General features: G+C 38.7%; 1 protein-coding gene across 1 annotated transcript in view; it reads right to left on the reverse strand.

Moving 5' to 3' along the window:
• Window positions 1–21990, reverse strand: part of stk10 (serine/threonine kinase 10) — a 41545-nt gene that overhangs the window by 1460 nt on the left and 18095 nt on the right. Inside the window, exons 3-19 of the mRNA XM_015010896.2 lie at window positions 19037–19085; window positions 18334–18483; window positions 16020–16092; window positions 14647–14841; window positions 14097–14178; window positions 8838–8972; window positions 6493–6822; window positions 6009–6404; window positions 3060–3184; window positions 2438–2561; window positions 1442–1621; window positions 1211–1303; window positions 991–1120; window positions 785–909; window positions 477–665; window positions 258–383; window positions 11–124 (exon numbers count right to left, since the gene is read on the reverse strand). Of these exons, the coding sequence (XP_014866382.2) occupies window positions 11–124; window positions 258–383; window positions 477–665; window positions 785–909; window positions 991–1120; window positions 1211–1303; window positions 1442–1621; window positions 2438–2561; window positions 3060–3184; window positions 6009–6404; window positions 6493–6822; window positions 8838–8972; window positions 14097–14178; window positions 14647–14841; window positions 16020–16092; window positions 18334–18483; window positions 19037–19085 (2616 nt within the window). The remainder of the gene's footprint in view (window positions 1–10; window positions 125–257; window positions 384–476; window positions 666–784; window positions 910–990; window positions 1121–1210; window positions 1304–1441; window positions 1622–2437; window positions 2562–3059; window positions 3185–6008; window positions 6405–6492; window positions 6823–8837; window positions 8973–14096; window positions 14179–14646; window positions 14842–16019; window positions 16093–18333; window positions 18484–19036; window positions 19086–21990) is intronic.

The raw sequence follows: 21990 nt of genomic DNA on the forward strand, positions 1-21990 counted from the left end.
AAACACTCGCCTTCTTCCTGACTCTCAGCTGCTCCCTCCACTCCTTCATCTGCTGTGCATGCTGCTCATCCAGATGCTTCAGCCTCTGAGTCTCATTCTCAATCAGCATGTGGCACTTTTCATTCTGAAAGACAGAAAAGATTGTTAGTTTGTAATAGGCACACAATTGAAACTGGAATAAAAATACCCATGACAGAACCCAAAAGATCATCATGAAAAAAAAAGAAACAATCAGAGGAGAGGGAGCCGTTATCCACCTGCAGCTGCTGCAGCTCCCTGATGTTGCTTTCACACTGGCCCATCATCTCCTTCAGCTGGTTCTCATGTTTTTGCTGCTGATGCTGCCTCTCTGCCTTCTGCCGCTTCTGCTCCTGCAGAGAAAACTGAACAGCCACGCGAGAGGGAAGGGAGTGGGTCACTAACAATCCGACTCATAAATGTTCTGTAGGGCAGAAAGGCGGCAGAGGCAGACCAACCTGCTTGACCTTTTCTCTGTCCTCTGAGGCGCTGCCTGTCGAATTGATGCGCAGACTCTTCTTGAACATCGTCATGCGAGTCTTCGCCTCATTGCGCTGGATTTTTGGCATCCGGGTTTTCTCCTGCTGCTGCCTGTTCTTCAGCAGCTCAATCATGCGCTGGTTGTAGGACTGCATTTGTTCTTGCTCCTGTAGACAGAAAACATTTACCCAGACTTGAAACATATACCAAAAATCGAGGACCTCCTTTAATTTGGCTCATTAACGGTACATGGGACGGCAGGTGGACATACATCCAGTCCACTAACCTTTTCGTGTTTCTTTAGGAGTAGATGCCTCTGAAGGAAGTACTGGTCTTTCATTTGCTGCTTCAGCAGCTGGTGTTTGTCTAAGAGGTTCTTCTCCTCCATGTCCCATAACGTGGCCTCTCGCTCTAATCATGAAATAATCATCATGCTAATTTGTCCAAAATGCACAGGACTTTGGCTTCGCTAGTGTTAGCAGTTTACTGTACCTCTGATGAGTCCTTGCTTCTTGTTGAGACATTCTCTCTCGGTTTCTGCGATCTCCCTCTTGTTGTTGGAGAGGATCATTTTCAGTGTTGTATCTAGGAAGTTCTTCTGGTCCGCCACAAATTTCTCCTCCTAAAAAAAACAAACATCAAAAAAGGTAAGTTTGACAGTTATGAAGTCTTTAAAAAGTTTAAGCAAACACGTTGGAATCCTTCAGCTTACCTGCTTCATCTTCGATTCCTGGAAGAAGCTCATGCGCTGCTTTAAGGTGTCTTTTCGCTCACTCCGAGGCATCTTGTCAACTGAATGTTTAACCTAAGCAATAAATACTTCAGTTCAGAAATCATCCAGCTGCTCAATGCTCCAGGTTTTATGCATTTCACTGCTCCATGTTTAATCCTGAATTTTATACAGTGAAATGACTAAAAGCAGGAATGTGCAGTTGAATCAAACCTCCTTCTTCTTCTGTTTCAGTTGATCCATGAATTTGTGGTATTCTCGGTCTTGTTCTGTTTTGATGCGTTTGGTTTCTTCCTTGAGTTTAAGGCTGTGTTCTGTCTCCATCTTCTCAATAGTTTGCTTCTGAAGTTTCTCCAGATTCTCCAGCTCTGTATCAAAATGCTTCTTCTTGGCCTGAGATGTACCAGGAGACAAACACTTAAAAATACGGACAGAGCTACAGCACCCAGGAAAAGAGTTTATTCTGTCTGAGCTTTTCAATTGTTTGCTACATTAAAAAGTCAAAATCCATGGATTTTTTCTGTCACAGACCAACAACCAGCTGTAAACTGTACCAAGTATTTGCACTCAGTGCCTGTGAGTTAATGCTTTTTAGATTCACCTATTGGTGAGACTTCATCCATCTAGAGGTCAAAATCTTACTTTATGAAAATAGTTTAAAGTCCGTCAGATTGAGTGGGAAGTATCTGGGAATTTTTTTTTCTTTCCAAAACTCTGAGGGTTTCTTATAAGGTGGTCCAGTATTTTACTCCATTTATGTTCAACTCTAACCAGCTGTCCCTGCTGAAGAAAGAGTGTTTCCTAAGCATGATGCTGCCACCACCATGCTCTGTTCAAGGGGTCAGTCCAAAGCTAGGTTTGCACTCTCAACTCTTTCCATTTTCAGAAGACAGATTGCACAATGATTTATGAGATTCCCAAAATATTTAAAATGGAACCCTTCTCTAAACTTCTGTTTTCACTTTTCAGATTTTTATTTGTAAAATCATTACAAAACCATGTATAATTTTCCATTTGTGCTAAATGGTGTTACTTTCTGACATAGATGTTCAATAAAACACCAAATTTTATTGGTACAGCAACAAAATGCTGTATGCCAAGTCAAACCTTTTACAGCTGATTTTGTTAATAAACTAATTTAATATGTGGGTTTCAAAATGATTTCCAGAAAAGATTCTGTGTCAGGTTGCAGTTTAACTATGAACTCACATTTATTTCCTGGTCAAAGCGTTTCTGGATTTGCTCCCTCTGAGATTCCAGCTTTCCATTGAGAACAGACAGAGCGCGTTGCTCTTCCTTCTGCAGAAAACGGAGCTCACGCAGCTCCTGACGCCTAAACACACACACACACACACACACACACACACACACGCAAACAAGATATGTATTTTTACAAGTCAAAAATAAAATGCAAAAATTTAAATAAATCTTTGAGATCAAGTTGAAAAAATTAAGACAGACAAAACATGACAATGCATTGTAGTTACGTGATTTGTTTCTCCTTTTTTTAAAGTCCTAAACAGATATAGACTACACTCAAATGCAGTTTTGTGTAATGAACACTAGATGGCACTGCTGTGTCAAAGATTCATTAAACAGAACACCCACGAAGCTTCATCCAGAGGTGAATACTTCCTCAAATTTCAGGCTAAAATTGTTTTCAAACTGAAAACAAAGTAAGAAGCAACATAGTCACTTATCAAAGAGCGATCTACATGCTCAAAAATGAATTCACTCAAAATATATTTACAGAAGACCACAGAGCAGCAGGACCTGGAGCTTTTCATCAATATGAGAAGTGCTGAACATGGACACATAAAAATGTGTTTACCTCAGAAATCTCATCTCCTCATCTTTCTTCTCATCGTCCCGGATGATCTTTGAGGTGGTCACGCTCAGCTCCACTCCATCCACGACAAACTTTCTGGTTCGCCTTAGAGTCTTGCTGGAAAAGTCCTGATGGTGGATAGACATGGAGGATTTATAGACCCGAGTATGTTAGACGAGTTTTTTTTATTTCTACATGCTGTTTTATTTGTAATAATAATAATTCTCACAGATCCAGAAAATTATTTTACTTTTTTTTTTTTTTTTTAGCACCGACTTAAGTCATGAGCTTTGATTTTGTATGAAACTCAGACTGAGTTTACATTTACAATGATCCAGCTGCATTTGTGTGAATTGTGGTAATTCTTTTAAAGAACCAATAGTGAATCAAATACCAATAGATTTTGAATAAAACTATGGAGAACTACCAGTAAACAGAAAATGGAGTCATTGAGGTTTTTTTTTTACATAACTTGATAATTCCATAATTTCCTGAAAAACAAGTCTCTTTTTATCTTATTTTTTTACATGAAACTTTTCTGAAATACTGACAGCTCTTAACTTTAAACTGTTTTCTCAACTGAAGAAACTAAAAAACACATTTTATTTAAAACAACATGTGTAATCTTAACATTATCTTTAAAAACAATGTATTGTGTGTCTTAACGGTGAAAAAGGCCTGTGAAAAAAGTCAAAGTGAGGAGGATTCCTTTGAGTTATGCTTAAACCAATAAATCTGATGCAATTTTATTCAAACTAATTAAAAGCAACAAACTCGAACTTCTTTCAGATCAGTGTAATCTTCTGAATGAGTCTTAAGTGCTTGCTGTGTGTGTTCAGTGTGTGTGTGACGACAAAGACATTGTTAAAGTTCCTGTTGGTCGGGTTCGTCTACAAGCAGCCAGACTCTCAATCTGTCAACAATGCAGGAAGAAGCTAAAGCTAAAAAGGCCTTTTTATTCTTAGTCTGTTTAAATGAAATGAGGAGTCTCTTCCTGAAAACTAAAAACACTTTATAAAAGACATAAGAGAACAACAATATTAATCAAATGACATTGTTTAGCATTAAAAAAAAAAAAACAATCCAAGTTTCAGTTCAACCACACCTCATGACTTGACAGAAAAGTTGTTATGGCAAAACTAAGAATGTGCTGCTTGTGGTGAATCTCACTGAATCTCTACAGACGTGTATTAAATTATTAAAATACGTTCATATTTCGGGGTGTGATACAGAACTTTTTGTGAAAGTCGCTTCTGCCTGAAGTGACTTTGAGAAAGAAGTAACTGAAGTGAAACACACTTCAGACAGTGTCTGTTCACACTGACTGGACAGTTTTTACTGTGACTGTCCAGTCAGATGACCATTGGCTATTTTTATAGGCAACTGATACAAAGGAAAGAGAATAAAGCTCGATATTCTGCTGTATCTGTTAAAGACTCTTATTTTGAATCAGTGAAGGAAGTAGAATTGCTTTGCTTTGTTAACAGAGTCATATCACAAACTGTTTGGCTCACTGCTAAAATGCAGCACGAGTTCCTTTTTGTAACAAAGACTGATATTTTAGGTTATTTTGTATTAAAACGTTGAATATATGAGGAAAAAACAAGCATGTCAGAGGCTCTGTGATGCCGTTGGAACCTCACTAGAGGAAGTATAGTCACAAACTCTTTGGAAAACAATGAGGTGAATAAATGTTATACTGCAGTAGCATTAAGTACATCAAGCTATTTTACGGCTTTTTACACGTTACAATCCAGCAGAGCAAATCCACATCCAACTGTTTTTCTTATTTTGGTTCATTTTATTTTATTTTTGGTCTCCTCCATCACTGAATGACATCAAGTCTCAGTATTAAAAAAACCAAAGGCCTTAAGAAATGAGAAACAACTTAAGTTTTTCTTGCACAATACTTTTGGGGGAACAGTTTAAAACTCAGACCAGAGCCACACAGTCCAGATGGAAACCTTTGGTACGTCTACAGGGCAGCTGAGCCTCCAGCAGCAAATGGCAGCTACTAAACCCAGCTTTGTATCCATCTGATGAGTTCATTCCTTTTCTAATGAGAATTTATTCCATATTAGAAAAACCAAAAGCTAACAGAATAACAATCAGGTAATGTGTAGAGCATATTTTTCTACATTTCAATCACTGCTGATTTTCTCCATTTCCAAATATGAACCCCTCCAGATGCCTCGATGTAGTCATTATCTCTATAGCATCAATATTCTGTTCTGGAAAATAAATTATGCAGACAGTAGACTTTGAATCTGTGTCTGTCAGTTAGCCTCCAGAAACAACTATGTGACAATGAGCTCCATAGAAACTTCAACTCACAATAGTGAATGTGGGACTGTCCCCACACAAAGGGCACCATTGGTTCCTGATGACTGTGAATGAATGTGTTATATGGATACTTGGCTTCACCAGCTTCTGGTTTAGTAGCTTCCATCTCTTTGGACGGTCAGTGGCTCATTGTTGAGATGGAATCACTTCACTTTTGACAGACTGTAAATGAAGCTTTAATCTGGACCCATGTCGTGAGGTGTAACATGTGATGTAAACCCGATGGAGACAGACTATCTTCTGTGTCAGTTAACGCCCTCGCCCCAAAACACAACACAGCACTGTTTCAGTTCCTGATGAGGTGCAGAGAAGAAGTTTTTCCAAGGTGGAGTTTTCCTACAGAGGCACTGAGATCCCTCTGTAAACCTTTGACTCCTAAATACAGGTCAGAGTAAACACACAGCTCTAAAACAGGTTGTGTTTCATTGAATCTATTACCATTATATCTACAGTTTTTCTCATCTTCTCTAAAACTAAGAGGTTCTCTGAGAAACCGGCTGGTTTTGGAATTGATTTTTAGTGATGCAGACAATCTTGCTAATAGAAGTTGTTTTCCAGATAAGATGCATGTTAAACATATGATTGTGTTATGTTTTAAGTTTTACTGACCCTTGCAGTTATGTTGAAGTTCTCCTGTTTAACCGACATGCTGTCCGATCCCAGGCTGCCCGTTAACGAGTTTCGTTTGTGATTCCTTCCGTTGGCTTGCGGCGAGGACGGCTCCATGTTCCTTCCTATCGACAGACGATCTGCCATTCCTTTGCTTATTGTGTCGTTCAGGGCATCGTGAGGCTGTGGTACCAGGGAAGCTGCAAAGGATGGTGTGGGAGTGGACCCAGGAGTCATGTTGGGACTCGAGCTTGGAGTGGGTGAGTCTCTGCTGCCGGTCATCTCTCCCTCAGATATATGGACCCTTGGTATGTCCCGGTTGATCATACTGTCAAGTTTTTCTGTAGTCATCTCAGACAGGGGTGGCCGTTCATTCTCTGGTGTCTCTAAAGCCGCCTGGGGGATTAACAGTAGTTATTAATACAAACTTCGTCTTAAACTGCTTGAACAAACTACAGGAAATGAAACGGATTTAGCTGAGCACCTTCTCCTCCTCCATTGTGGGGGTAATCTTTCCATCCTCAATGCCAGAGTCTGAGCTGGAGGTCTTTGTTGAGGCCTCGCTCTCAGCTTTCTCAGACTCCAGTACCTCATCAGCCAGCCGGCCCCCCACCTCCTCTGGATCTTTGTGAGAGACGGCGAAGCGTGGCAAGGGGACAGGCACTGCGGCTCGGTGCTCCTCTGCTGTCGTGGCGGGCCGAGCCAGTCTCCTGGGTAAAGGTACAGGTGAGGGTGTGGTGGGGCTTGGAGTGTCCGCCGACTGATCTTCATCCAAACTGGTCTGACTCGTCTGGCATGGCTCCTTTTCTGGTGGCTGCAGGAAACAGAGAGGCATTGTTATGCATCCGTGATACGAATCATTCTTGTTTTTTTAGGATTTAAGTTCCTAAATGTTAATGTTTTCAACCTTTGCTTCTAGTCCAAATGCTAATGGATGAAGTTATTCATACTTCCTACGTCTAGTCAATTCAACTGAAGCTTTGGCTAAAAGGAATGCTGGCCTTCTTCCTTCATGCTCACTTTACCTGCGACAGAGATGGTCATCTAATCTCTCCTGAAAGCACTAACTGGAAAAGAGTTCCTACAGTAATTGTTACCCAAGATGTGGCTCTAGATAATCACCTCCTTTGTTTTGCATGAAGCAGATTATAAATTAAAATGAACGTCATTTGAAATTCAAGGTAATTATATATCAGTGAGTATTTTGACTAAGCATTTTAGTAATACCTATTACTATGTATTAAATTATTTAATCTAGATTCACAAAATATCTTCATGTTTGTAGGGTCAAGTTATGACTCTCCTGTGTTTTTGTAATTTGGCAAAACTTTCCAGCTCTGAGTGAAATATGGTATAAATGATTGGCTAAATTTCAATCCTTTGGTAAAAAATAAACAACATGTTTTTTTTTTTTCTGTTCTTGCTTAAAGAGAAGATCAGCGGTACAATAAATATTTATTATGTTATTTGCAGAGATGCAGTGAGAAATCAGTAAATAGCCAGAATCAGGTGGTTTTTTTTCCTCAAAATGTCCTGATCAAAATTCTAACTTTTCCCCCAGTCAGTCGATTCACCACAAGAAACCAAAAACAGTTCAGATAACCAAAACCCATCTTCAGGGTGGAAGTCGGTATAGAAGGAAGACGGCTTTTTAAGTTTCACAGAGATGATTAAACATTTGAGGCACCATTTCAAACTATTTTCTGTCTGCGTTTATCTAAGCAGCTACTTTTAAAACAGGAGGCGGAGAATGAGCAGAAATCCAGAAGACAGCAGAGTGCAGCCGAGTGGCCAAGTTTTTCCTTTTGACCTTTCACCTTATCCATCATGGAACATGGAGATGGAAATGTTGGCACCGTTTTTGGAAATCTAAAATAGTCAAAGGTTATCCATTTTCTAAAGGAAGTACACGCAGGCATCGTTTCTTTTTCTGAAACAAATATTTTCAATGCTTGAAACTTTTAATATAATGGAGAATCAATTAAGACTGACATTGGTAGACTCAGTCATGTGTCTCTAATTGTTAGTTTTTCTAAGATTCAACACATTAACATTGAGATAATCCTATTTGACACAAAGATGAGAACCGCTAAACCCCTGTGTGAAGTCAGAAGCAATCATAACGCAAAACAACTTTTATAAGCGTCTAACTTTAGTGGTGCAAAACATCTAAAAAAGGAAAACATTTGTTCCCTGGAGACAAACTGGCCAATGGACTCTTTAGAGGCCTGGAAACTGGTTTATTTAAAGGTCAGTATGGCATCAAAACAATGAGAACTCTTACATAAATTTACTTCATCTGGAGTGGTGGGACAACAACATTTTCCATACAGAAGCAAGGTTAAAAGCAGGCACCTATATTTAAACACATTTGGGTGTGAGGGAATGCCAGTATTCCGGCTTCTGTTCCTTTGTTTGTGCTGACTGCCCTCTCGTACTCTAACTTTCTAATCTTGTGTCCTCTGTGGATCTGTGAACGGTCTCAGCAAAACCAAACTAAACACATCAACGCAGGGACTGTATTTACCGGAAGGAAAATGTTGCTTAAATGGGATAACCAGTAAAGTAAAACAACAAGCAGGTCTGAAGCATAACTTCTGGGCTTTTTGGGGGAAATGTGCAAGTAAGCATGTTCACTTTGTGTCAGCATAAGCCTAAATGTCAGCATGGAGACAAAACAATAGCTGTGTTGTTGCAGAAAATTTTACCTAAATCTCATTTATACCCTATTGGATAAATGTTTTTTACCTTCGAGGAAACACTCCTCACTTCTTGTTTTGGAAATAAAAAACTGGCAAACAGTGAAATGACAGAACAGAAGAATGGTACCTCAATGAGATCCATTGCGTCGTCCTCCTCTCCTTCCTCTCTATTGTCTTCGATTTCCTCCATGACCTCAGCTTTGGCCTCGGCCACCAGCTCTATCAGTGGACGGTTGGAGGTCACCGTCTTCACAAAAGGGTGCTGTGGACAGAGAGCAATGACGAGCTCTTTAAAGTGATTATTGATTGAAGGCATTTCTAACAAACAAGCACACTTATGCTGTAATTGTTAACGCCAGTTCAAAGTGACAGAACTCACAAGGCTCCCAGTCACCAAAACAAACAGGACAGTTTTCCTGGAGGAAGCTGGACGAGTTATCCATGGAAATACTCTCAAATAACATCCACTGGGACAATTTTTCCATTTAATGCTTTTCCTTTTAGGTCCCAAGTCTTTTAAGTAAACATATTTATTGAGTTGAACAATAATTTTCTAATAAATAGTGTCAGAGTAATAACTCATGCTGTATGCACAAAAATATTTTACATTAAAAGTAATTTAGTAAACAGCAGTCAGCTCCTATTTGAAGTTTTCCACATAATTTCTTCTTGTTGAGAAAACTGACTGGTTAATTCAGATGAGTTTAATACATTAGACTGGTTTAAGAATTTTCTTTTATTCATTTTCTAACTTTTGAAGATCAACATACTTCTATCGACCTGACACCACCTGACATGTTCAGAGGTCTGAGTCACTTTGAAGAGTGGTAAACAGAAATGTTGCATCATAATCCCCCAGGGATCCATGAATTACTAACTAAAGATTATTGTGTAGATTGATCAAACTAAAAAAAATGTAAAGTAGAAATAATAAAATATTATCAGAATTTGTGAATTAGATTTAATCCCCATATTGTGTGACTTCATTCAAATTAGTTTTTCAAAGTTATTCAACCTGAGATCATGCATGTTGATTTTAAGGCATGTTTTATAGGGCACTGTATGATACTCATATATACCATACTTTATGTTATAGCTTAATTATGCATAATTAATACTGAAATCTAACTAACTAAAATCAGAAAAGGTAAAACTTTACTTGTCTTTACTTGGTAGTGATTCTGGTGCATCCTGGAAGACTTAGCTAGATTTAAAATAAATTCTGTAAATTAGATTAAATCTTTTATTTTCTCACTGTTTCAAAAATATAGAATCTGTTTTGAGAAATAAGTTCATTCTTTGAGTTTATCATGTGATAATTAAAATTCAACGCTTATTTAACTGAAAACACAACAAAAAAATTGAACAAAGAATAAAATGAATAGAAAAATACTTTTAATAGGATGTCACTGCTAAAGGAAGAGACAGCCAGCAGATACCAGGCAAAGCAACAGAAAACTCTCTGCAGGTGAAAAGCTTTTCACCCTGTGAGTTTTATTGTGATGCTGCAACAGCAGCATCACAATACTATTGTTCAGAACAAAACAACACTTAGTGGCAGTGCAAAGAAGATAAAAAGTTAAATTAGAAAGGAAAATGCTGCGGGAATAAAACGTGGGTCATTCATTATTCAGTGACTTTGCACTTGAGTGTAATTTAATTGGAACAGCTGACAAAGGGGGGAAAGGCTGCAGGCGGTGCTGGACCATGCAGTGTGTAGACGCTTGGTGTTCTTGCGCTTGCTGTGCGCTGTCACACTTGTTTATGTGCAGGCTTTGTCCTCAAGAAGTGCATTGGGCTTCGGCTCAAATGACAAACAGCAGTCAGCTCCTGTCTAATGGCCAGCTCACACACTGAGTGTCGATCCATCCATGAAACACATCCACATCCATGAAGGCCTAAAGCTGCTGCTGCTTAAACCAAGTGGCTGAACAAAATGTAAGTAGGTGAAAATGACATGCAATCTTTCTTATTTTATACAGCTTGGTTATGCAATATAAATGCTTTCAACACACTCAGGAAGATTATCTTTATGAGCAATAAACTGTTGTTTAACCTAAAGCAGATTTTATGCATCCAAGACTCATTTCTTCTGGAGCAGGTTCCTCATGTCAGGACAAAAAGACCTTCACGATGGGAGAGCCTTGTCCAAACTTTAAAACAGACCAAGTTTAACGTCCTAATAATCTACAGAACTAAATACTAGCAATATTTGAATTTAATAGCAGGTTATGGAATTCATTCTGATCATCTTCAAACAATCAGTGTTTCTAACTAATACCTGCTGTTAGTCTATCTGTGATTCTGTCACCGTCTTCCAGAAAACTTTAGTCTAAAACAACAAGTTCATGTTCCTCACTGTAAACATGCAGTCTGCCACTGAACACCCTCCACCAGGCCGTTTCCAGGTTTATAACTACTGTCAATCTGTAAAATAAATGTTTCTACCAGTTGTCTGCCACTACATGATGACTAAAAACTATTAATTAGGGCTGTTGTAAACGAATATTTTAGTAATCGAGTAATCTATCGATTATTCTTACGATTAATCGAGTAATCGGATTAAAAAAAAATTATAAAATGAAATATTGGTAAATCTGGCATAATACCGGTGTTACTATCAGATATCAATATCAGTCCAATTTTTCATATTTGAGCATCCCTAACAGTTGCTTTTTTTGTAGTTTAGAAAACTAACCTGTAACAATAATAGCTCACTTTCTAAGTTAACCAGAAGAAAAGTTATAGAAAAATCTGAAATTATATTGAATTTAATAACAAAGAGGCAGGCTCACAAATATGCTTATAAAAAATGTCTACAATCCAGCTTTTAGTTTATGTATTCATCTTCATGCCACCTAACCTGTCACGCTTTGGGTTTGAAAATACGGGAAATGCCGCCTGGAGTGGGAGGAGAGGGCGAATGAACGAACATGGGGTGGAGGGGAGGAAATAGACCAGCGGACTGACGAACCGTTAGACCGGGGGACGAACACGGGGGGAAGCAATACGGGATATTTGCGACACCTTCACTGGTCACACTCAGAAACTCATCTACCAGCCATGTACGATGCGCTCCGCCACCCGTTTCTTCAGACCGGGATATGAAATTTATTGTGCGGTTCGTCGGTAAAGCTACATTTACACGGTAAGCATCAGCTACTCAGCCGCCCGCCCTGTTCAGTCTATCCGCTCACCTCAGCGCTCTTCCCGCCGTTCGCTTTCAACCAGCAGCCCCGGAGGAGAAATGCTGCCGTACTCCAGGCATTCCCCCAGTCATTTTAAGGATGCATATTGGTTCCCCAAAAACGATAAAAAGTCGGGCATTATCATCAATCAATAAAATCCCCACGGGCCAATCTTGAAGATTGGACTTTATGCCGCTGAGACTTAGCTTTTGTCAACAACTCAGAGGCGGAAGTGAGAGCTCCGCGCAACGCAAATGAAGTCCCGGCCGGAACACGGTGCGCTAACTAATAAAACATAAATTAACGAAGCTTCGAGGCAGGTAAATTTTCCTCGAGGAATTTTAGTAATCGAGGTACTCGAATCATTCGAGGAATCGTTTCAGCCCTACTATTAATAAAGAAAAATTCTTTAACTTTTAATAATAAAGTCATGCAGGACGGCTAGGCCAAGACTAGCCATGTTTTCTTTTTTAAAACACTGCAGTATAATTTACTTTCCATCTTGTCATTTTCACGGTGCCAGACTCGAAGCGGATGGAGATTTGACATGCATGGCGTGAAAAGATCAGACATGAACAATATGGTCCAGTGGGTTACATGCATGCAGCTCCCTTTGAATTATTCAGGAAAAAAACAGAGTTTCTAGTAGCAAGAGGTCACTCCTCTGGTTTTTGCAGGGTGGCTCGGCTAGGTTCTGGTTTAAGGTTATAATCAGCTTTAGATTGGGGTCAGGAAAATTGTTATTTTAGCCCACGTAAAGAAAACTTTCCTGCCTTTAATTTACCTAAAGTAAAAAGAAAAAAGTCTGGAGTTTCTGTCGGAGTAAACTGCTTCATTTCTTACTACTCTGCATAATCTTTAGGGACTGTTGTATTTACAATAAAATCTAGACACATTAAAAAAATATGCACGCTACATAAAATGAGAAACTCTGAGGGAGGAGAAGCTGCTTGCATCGTAGGGAATACTAGTCACCCAGATGGTCTGCAGCCAGCCACACAGTCAAAGTGACGGATAATGTTTCATGATGTTTTGCATACATTCCTCACAGGAAAACATGTGGGATAGATAAAACAAGACCAGAGTTAAACTGATGATTAATTCCCATTCCCCATGAAAAGCTTCATGATGCTGACTTGAAGCCTTTCCTTTGTTTCATAATGTAGTTTCTTTATGTAGAAAGAAACTACATAAAGAGTCTGGAGTGCTGTATCATAGATAACAGACACTGTTATCTATGATTCATCCCAATTAACGTGAAATCACTCCAAATCTCTTCTGTTTATGAAAGATGTAGATACCTGAACTGGAGAATGAAACCTAAAACTTGTCTTAAACTACGGTAATTCCCAATGAAGTGACATCACCGGACAACACCACCTTCACCATGTAAGCATCTAGCAGCGTTGGGAGCAGCAGGCATGATAAACATCTAAAACTTCCAGCAGCGGACCAAAGAGCTGCACCACGCCTGTCTCTTTCCCCTTGCAGGAGAACAGACAGAATTCCCATCGGGCCTGTGTCTTGGATTTTTCATCTCTTCCTCCCACTAATTGACGTACAGAAGGTGGTCCTGCCCTACTGCTGGCTCAGAGAGGGACTGTAAATAGCTGGCATGCCCCTCCTCAGCTGTGGGGTACAGCTGGGGAGGGGAACGAATCTCAACAGATGCTGCTCCTCCTTCAATCCACACCCATCTCTCTGTTTCTCCGATTTTCTCTGCTTACAATTTTGAAAACAGGAACTTTGACTAACAGAGAGAATCTGAGTTTGTTTCAAAGAAAAACCATTTTCAATATAGGCACATTTATTTGAGTTGCCAGTCACTACAAGTAATTTATTTTGTGAAGATTTAATCTTAAAATTAGTAAAACCATTTTTAGCACATAAATAGTATTAATACTCTCTTTTTAAGCAGACATATTTGTTGGCACCACTGATAAACAGATGCCCTAAAAACAGATTTTCTTTATCAATGCAACATTTAATTAGTGTATCTTTGTTCAGTCAGAAAAATAGAATCAGTCATCAGTTTATTCATGTATATTTGGATCATTTTCATTTATATTACTCAACTTGACTCTGTCCAACCAGGATAAGAAAAGAACAAGGGTAAAGTTATGACATGTGCTTACGGTAAGTGCAACCTTGCATAATCTCTACTAGATTGTAACTTTGCACACTTTATTGCTCCTTACCTCCAACAGCTGTGCTGCACTGGGGCGACACTCTGGGTTCTTATCCAACGCTTTCCTCAAGAAGTCATTAAAGTTCCTCGACCTGGAGCAAATACATAAAAGCAGCTTCAGTTAGTAAGAAGAGGGGAGGTAGATGGCAGAAGAAAGGTGGTTGCAACACAATAAAAATATGCAGAAGATGCATGATGTTGATCCAAGCGAATCATCCCTTCACAGATATCCACTAAGCATGATGACTCAGCATCTCGTCACTGATAACCACAATAAATTTAGCTACAATAGAACATTAAGACTCGTAGAACTGATAGGGATAGATACGGCTTGGCATGTGCTTAAGCCCCGCCTCTCTTGTTGTTGTACTTTCATAAAGAGACTGTAGGTGGAGATTTCAGACATTTCCAAATAAAAACAAGCAGGAAGCTCTTTACTGTAATAAATACAATCACATATATTTCTGTTTCCTGCTCCAGGCTGTTTACTTACTTTACACTGGTAGATTAAAACAATTTAGGGGTTTTATATTCAGACTTTCCACATTTGCCATCATTACCATTTACTAGGCTGGTCCAGGGTTGGGGGTTCTGACTTGGCGACCTTCAGCAGGACCCTCATTGGGTTGAGCTCATGGTGAGGGGGTTCGATTTGTGCGAGCTCAATCAACGTGATTCCAAGAGACCAGATGTCGGCCTTGTAGTCGTAAGGAGCGTCCTTCATCGTCTCACACATCACCACCTCTGGAGCCATCCTGGAGCAAGCAAATCAAACATTCATCACTGGTTTCCTTTCATAGCGCAGGAACATCTAAAAACATAATTCTACTTGGCAAAAAAAGAAGCAATTCTGCAACCGAGCAGCAGATTTGATTAAACTTCATTTATAAGTGAATAATCTGTGGCTTTTATGACAGAGAACAAAGTAAATAAGAGTGAAATGTTTCTCTTCTTAGACAAAGTAGGAACCAAAACTATCATTTCAGTTTATAACAGAACCAACAGTACAACATGAATTTCCAACTACGTCTAAATATGAACCGCGTTGGTTCTCTTATCAGCCGCCATCAATGAATCATAACCTGCACTAGTCACTGATTAACAGCTGCAACAAATATCCACTTAGAGGATCACACTGTAGAACAAGGTTCATGCAGAAACTGATCCTGGTTCTCAAACAGAGAACGACAGCAGAGGAAAGCAGCAGCTCAGAGAACTGCTGAGATGATTGTTTTTACAATTAATGTTAAAGAAGTGCTAAAATGTAAGCATGTTTTATTTCATCTATCTTGACTGATTTCAGATCAGTCAAACTATTTACTTATGCTTTCTTTCCTTTAATGTGTAGCTCAAACATTTGCATGCACTGTGTAATTACAATGCAACACACTTTTCAATACATACAGAGAGGAACAAAATGATCAAACAGGTTTTAATGAGGATAATAAACCCAAAAATGTAAATCAATGAGATTTACTATAATTGTTTTCTGTTTTGTTGTTGCTGGTTGCCAGATGAACCCTGAATTTTATGAGCTGGTCGTTTAAAATTTGGATGGAGAGAAGCTGTCACTTCAAGAACATCAACACACATCTGGACTATAAACACAAATGTCTTAGTCACTTCGATGAAATTAAAAGATTAAATCATCAGTTGCATTTCAAAGGAATTTTTTTGAGGTGTTATAATTTTAGTGCCAGTAATTCTTTTCAAATATTTTTTTAAGAAATGGTGAAATGTATGCTTATACTTCCAAGATTAAAGAATTTCTCTTGAACATCTTTCTTAGGGATTTGTGGAATGATGTTAGAACTAAGGTGTAACACGTTTGCAAAGCATTTAACATAACGTATGAAACAAGAGCACACAAGCTTCTCAAATGATATTTGATATTCAGAGTTTTCCTGCCCTGTTAAGATGTCGAGTGTCTTACCAGTATGGCGTCCCAATGAAGGAATCTCTCCTCTGTAATGTTTTTGTATTTTTTGCAGAGACGCCAAAATCCGCTGCAAAAAGAGAAGAATGAAGGAACAAGTGAGCATAGCTACAGACGGATAGTAAATCTAAAGCTGTCATGAAATCCTTGGAGGAGAGAGAAAAGCCAAATGATTGAATTTATAGTCTGTTTTCCACACAAAGCCACCCCAATTCCCTGGAAAACCCTAAGATTACAGGGCTACTATGTTCTCTGATTATTACTGCTTTTCCTCCATTTTTGAGTTTATTCACAAGAATGTGGCACAGTCAGAGAGCAGAAATGTTTGGCAGAGGCCTTTAGAGTCTGCACAACAGGGTTTCTCCTTTAATTACTTACATGTTCTATTATTGGGACTGAAAAGGCTCACTGCATTTTACACACTGCAGTTTAGAGCCATGGACCTTCCTGCCAAAATAATATTCTGAAGTGCTGCTTTTCACACTGTTTCATAGATCAAAAATACTACTGTCATAACTGCTGGATGTGCTCTTTTCATTTTTAAAATAGAGAAAATATATTTATTATGTGATAGACATTCATATCACAGGGATTGATTGATGTAAACACGACTCCGACATGCAATCCTTCATAAACTATCAAATAAAATCTCAACCAAATCCAACAAAGATGGTGGTTGTTACAAAACATGAATAGTTTCAACAGATATAAATGTTTTTGTAAGTAACTATATATGCAAATCAATTACTGATGAAGACTTTTACCAAAGCCATTTAAAACCTTGAGATCTGCTGCAGAAGTTTAATGTTGTGCTTCACTGGAACATTTTGATGCACTCAGCTGACCTCAGACACTCTTAATTGCTGGCTTGTTTGAATTAACATGTAGTTAGATAAGTATGGAGACTGTAAATGAGTCCATGTCATGACATAATGAGCCTGAAGAGGCAACTCCCAGTGATTAACTCTAACTGTGGCTGCACTGGGGAGGAATGTTGGGCACTGAGTCCGGCTCAGTGAGACCAGCATGACTGACAAAATGATTCACTGGTAAGATTTTAAAAAATCAAAACAAAACCTATACTAAAGCTGGTTCAACAAGGAAATGACTTGCATTAGCAGCCCTCACAGCTCCATGTCTTCACTCAGCCCTGCAAAAATAAATCCTGGTTTTTAAAACAACAAATATTTCTGTTGTGAAGTTTGATGCAAATGCTGACCTCCTGAACTCGTACAGCTTTTTGATGCAGCATTTTGTTCTTTTCTGGAAAATCATGTTTTAATCCAAAACACACTGGCCTTTGGTTTGGGTCAACAACCTCTGCTGCGCGATGTGGAGAATGTGAAGAACTCTTCAAAGAGTCAATATAGGAAAAAATGCAACATTCTCAGAATGCAGTTTTCCCACACAATGCTCACTTATGATTTGCTGGCAGTGCTGCAGTAGGGGTGCAGGGACTGCAGCTCTGTGTGTGTGTGTGTGTGTGTGTGTGTGTGTGTGTGTGTGTGTGTGTGTGTGTGTGTGTGGAGGGTGGGAATCTGAATAGTCCTTGTGTAGCAAGAATTTGGGGTTTCTGTAGGAATTCCTGTCACACTTGTGTAACTTTGCAAGTGTTCAGCATAAAATACAGCAAAAATAGAATATTTTTCTAAATAAACTATTAATATCAAAATAAACTTTTGACATCTTTGCCATGTTACAAACTTCAATGTATTTCATTAGGATTTTTATCTGATGGAATAACAACATAATATGAACAAAGAAGCAGCCGAGAGGCCCGGATAACTCTGAAGGAGCTGCAGGGATCCACAGCTCAGGTGGGAGAATTGTAACAGTGTGGCACTCCACAAATCTGAGCTTTATTTATGTGATGTGCCGTTTGCCAGAAGCCATGCAGAACAAGACAAATGTGCAGACAAATGAGGTGTAAGCAAATCTGAACTTCCTGCCCTGTATGGTGGGAAACTGACATTGCACATCATCCCTGATTACACCATCTCCACCATGGAGATGTTGGGGATGATGTTCACAGACATCCTCCATTCAATCTGACGAAGCTTGAGCTTTTTCCAAAAAAGAATGGCCAATACTTTTAGTTTCTTTAAAAGTACACCTTAGCCTAATTTGTGCTGGTCTGTTATAAAAATGTCTGATAAGTTTGAGGTTGTAACATGACAAAATGTACAAAATATACCAACAATTTGCTTGCAGTGCAAGTTGGCACTTGGCAAAACAGTGACAAAGACATTGATTTCTAGTATTACTCAAATGATCAAACTAACATTGAAAGGAGTAACGATCGAACCCTTACCCAGTTTGATATCCCCTTCGAGGGTGAGGAGGACGTTTCCAGCCTTCAGGTCTCTGTGGATGATCTTCATATGGTGGAGGTAGTTTAGAGCCTCTAACATCTGCCGACAGACCACCCTGATCTGTGGCTCAGTTAGTCCACGATCCAACTCTGACAAATGGCAAAGGAGAAGAGATACACAGCTTCACTATAGAGCAAAGACCAGAAGTAAAAATAAAATGAAGCAGCTTTTAGACCTGCAGGGAGACCTTCAAAGTGTGTGTGTAGCCTGCGAAGTATCATGATTAAACTAAGTCTTGAGGACTGAGCTACTGTGCGACTACCATGGGAGAAAACATCACAAGGTAAACCTGTGATTTCAGATCAGATGGCGTTGCTGGATAAGTAATGCCAGATTAGAAAAAAAACAATAAAGACGTCACACATAAGGACATGGAGGCCCACAGACTTTATTCTGCTTTGTCTGTGTTTGGTTAGCCTCACAGAGCTGCACACTGGGTTATTAGGAGGGGAATTATCCAACGAAAACAGGCAGAGGGGGTTTCCCACACTCAAGGACCCCCAATAAGTCTGACTGTGTTGAGCTATGCAGAGCCAGAAATTAATTTAAACATTATTATTACAGGGATAAACATGAAGAGTAGCTACAATAAAACATTTCTACTGAGAGATCAGCACAGGTGAGAAAAAGAACAGAGTTTACCAAGCATGTTAGCATCCACAGCACCTCCAGCGCAGAATTCAATCATGATCTGTGAGGGAAGAGATAAACTTTGAATAAATGCATGCAAACAGATTTCATACAGCAAAACTAATAGGAAAATTTGAGTCAAGCATTTTCATTTGCCTGTGACTGAGTGACAGAGGAAACTGGACCAGGAGGGAAATCCAGACACCTCTGAGGTGACCCATCTATGGGATCATCCCAGGAAAAGTGTTTACATTTTGAAAATATGTCAGGACACTCAACCAGGGAATTAAAGTTTAATACAAAAGCAGACATGAATTAGTTCAGGCCTGTTTGTAGGACCTCCTCCAGCATTTCATGCGGCTTTTGCTTCAGTGTAGTTTGAATTGTATTTTATGACCGATATATAATGGTGTTATGCTTCTTCACTGCTTTAATTCAAGTTTCCTTTTTGTTTCATTTCAATTCTACATTGATTTCATTTGTTTTAATTCTTTTTTTTTTCATTTTATGCTAAGCTTAGTAGTAGTTTTTTTTTTTTTTTTTTTTTTTTCAAATGTGCTTTAGAAATGTTATTTAGGGACAAAATATAAATTATGAAACACTTTAGATTAATTTTACAGCTGTAGTGTTGCATTTAGAGTGAAGTATGTGTTGAAGGTTTTTATAAGAAGCTCATGTTTTAACCAAAAAGCAACAAGCAAACAAACTAATATTGTTTTTGCAAAGTATATTATATATGTACCGGTTGGTGTTCAAGTATAGAATATAACTGATACTTTGATTTCCAGTGTCCAGAGATCAAGCCTAGGTAAATATGGAACATACCTGTGATGTTATCTCATCCTCACACAATTACAGTGTCCCTACCTGCTATGGCAACACTGTCAAAGCATCACTGTGGCACAAGGAGTGGAGTTTCAGCCAAGCCTAATAAAAGCAACAAAAAGTACGCAGAGATACACCAAAACCAGATACTGGACCCAGAAACATCGCTGTTCACACTGGTCATGTCCAAAAACTAATTTACAGGTAGTCAAACAAAGCAACTGGTAGAAATGCTTTTTATCTGACAAACTACACTAAGATACATATGCTTTAAAAAAAGCTCCTATGCATTACAAAAAAGGTGAATTACTAAATGTTTTTGTAAATAATAAAATAATAATAATAATAATGTATAAATGTATGTGAAAGTTCCAGTCTAATGAGTCTCTTTGGATTCCCATCATTTCATCTTGAACCACCTTCAGTGGAACTTCAGAGGAAGTTTTGATATTATTTATTCACAGGGTGAAATGTGTGAACTGTAATGAGATGAATGATGGTGAACTAGGAAAGAAGGACTTTTTCTGGATTCCAGTTACCTCTAAAGTTTGACGTGTTTTTTTCTCTCAACCTCAAATTCTGAAGTGTCAACTTGTAAATGAAATGAAATTAATATTTACATTGTGTCATTAAGATGCTGTACCAATGGACCTATCCTTTAAACCTTTTGTGTTTGTGAGGAAGTGAAAGAGTGTGACACAATCAAAGTTATAAAAAGCATGAGAACAACTGTGGTAGAAAATATTTAAATTCTTAGCTCGCCATACCACCCAAGCTTTAAATCTTCTGTTCCTTCAATGCAAGTAGCAGGAAGAAACATTGCTACACATATAATTTTTGTTTTGGTCGTCCCCACCCAGAGGAATTCAGGGTGACGTGCTGCTCTCTGGACAAGAATGTGCCCCAACTGGTCAAGCTGCTTCCAAAGCATACCCACTGTGGGTGGAACAGCAACTAAATCTTTCTCTGATACACACAGGAAAACCTAAAGTTGAGCAATCGGGAGATTGTATGTAAAGGAATCGGGCTTAAATATTAATATGCAGGATCCATTTTTTAGTTGATGATATCTGCTACATGCAACAAGTCATTAGATTTACACTAAAAGTTGGTAGAATTTAATGCTCCGCTAAAGTCATTTCTTCTTTTGTTTTTATTGTTTATGTTTTAAGGCATCTCTGCAGCCTTACAGACATTTAGAGCAGTAAAATAGAAAGAGCAGACTTTGCTGACTCTGTATTGTCCACAATTTCACCACTTAACAGCTTCACAGTGATTTCCCACCTAATTTTCTCTGAGGTGAAAGGAACATAAAAGGCCATTCAGCAACAAAGACCTTCTTTAAAACTTGCAATCAAGAATAAAAAAAGATGACAACACAGCACAGAGTAAGTCCAGAGATCCACAGTAACAAAGTAATCCTTTGCTGCAGTGCTGAAACTGTTCAGTGAACCGTGTCTTCTCAAAAGGTCTGGAGCTAAATGTTTCTAAAAGTGCATAAACTGGAGCCAACTATCCACCAATTTGTCCTGAGACTTTCTAAGATCACACAAATAAAAAATAAAGTGCCAAATTGCACTGCAGACACTCAATAACTCTGTTTCTTCTTTACATGGCAGCTAAGTAAACCAACTTTAAGGATTTGGTAAAAAGCTAATGTTTTCCTTATATGCATGTTTCTAATTTGGGAATCTCTTAAAATAACTTGGCATTTTTGAGTAGAAGGGTAAACATGCATCCTGCTGAAAACCTACGTCTTCTCACTTTTTTGCTCAAACTCAAATGTCTAACATTTTTGGAATTTAAAAACGAGCTGATTATTTAATGCATTAAACAAGTCAGTAGGGAATTATTATGGAAATATTTGAGTAACAGACAAACCAGGGGCAAAGCATGCAGGGAAATTCTGTCATTTAAGTCAGACTAGTGATGTTGTTCCTGACGGAAGACAGAATGTGTTTTTATAGAATTTAAACTGAGCTACTAACATTGCATCTAAACGGCAAAGTGACGAGATCCACATGGGGTTATGGTTGGACAGGGAAGGAAGAGCAGAACGGGGAGATCAGCATCCAGCCTGGCTGCAGCCCACATGCAGTCTGTGATTCTTATTCATTAGTCCATCAGTCCATGTTCTTCTA

The sequence above is a fragment of the Poecilia mexicana genome, unplaced genomic scaffold (assembly GCF_051168715.1).
Source record: "Poecilia mexicana isolate PSO_F unplaced genomic scaffold, ASM5116871v1 scaffold_14, whole genome shotgun sequence".
In the NCBI taxonomy this organism is placed as follows: domain Eukaryota; kingdom Metazoa; phylum Chordata; class Actinopteri; order Cyprinodontiformes; family Poeciliidae; genus Poecilia; species Poecilia mexicana.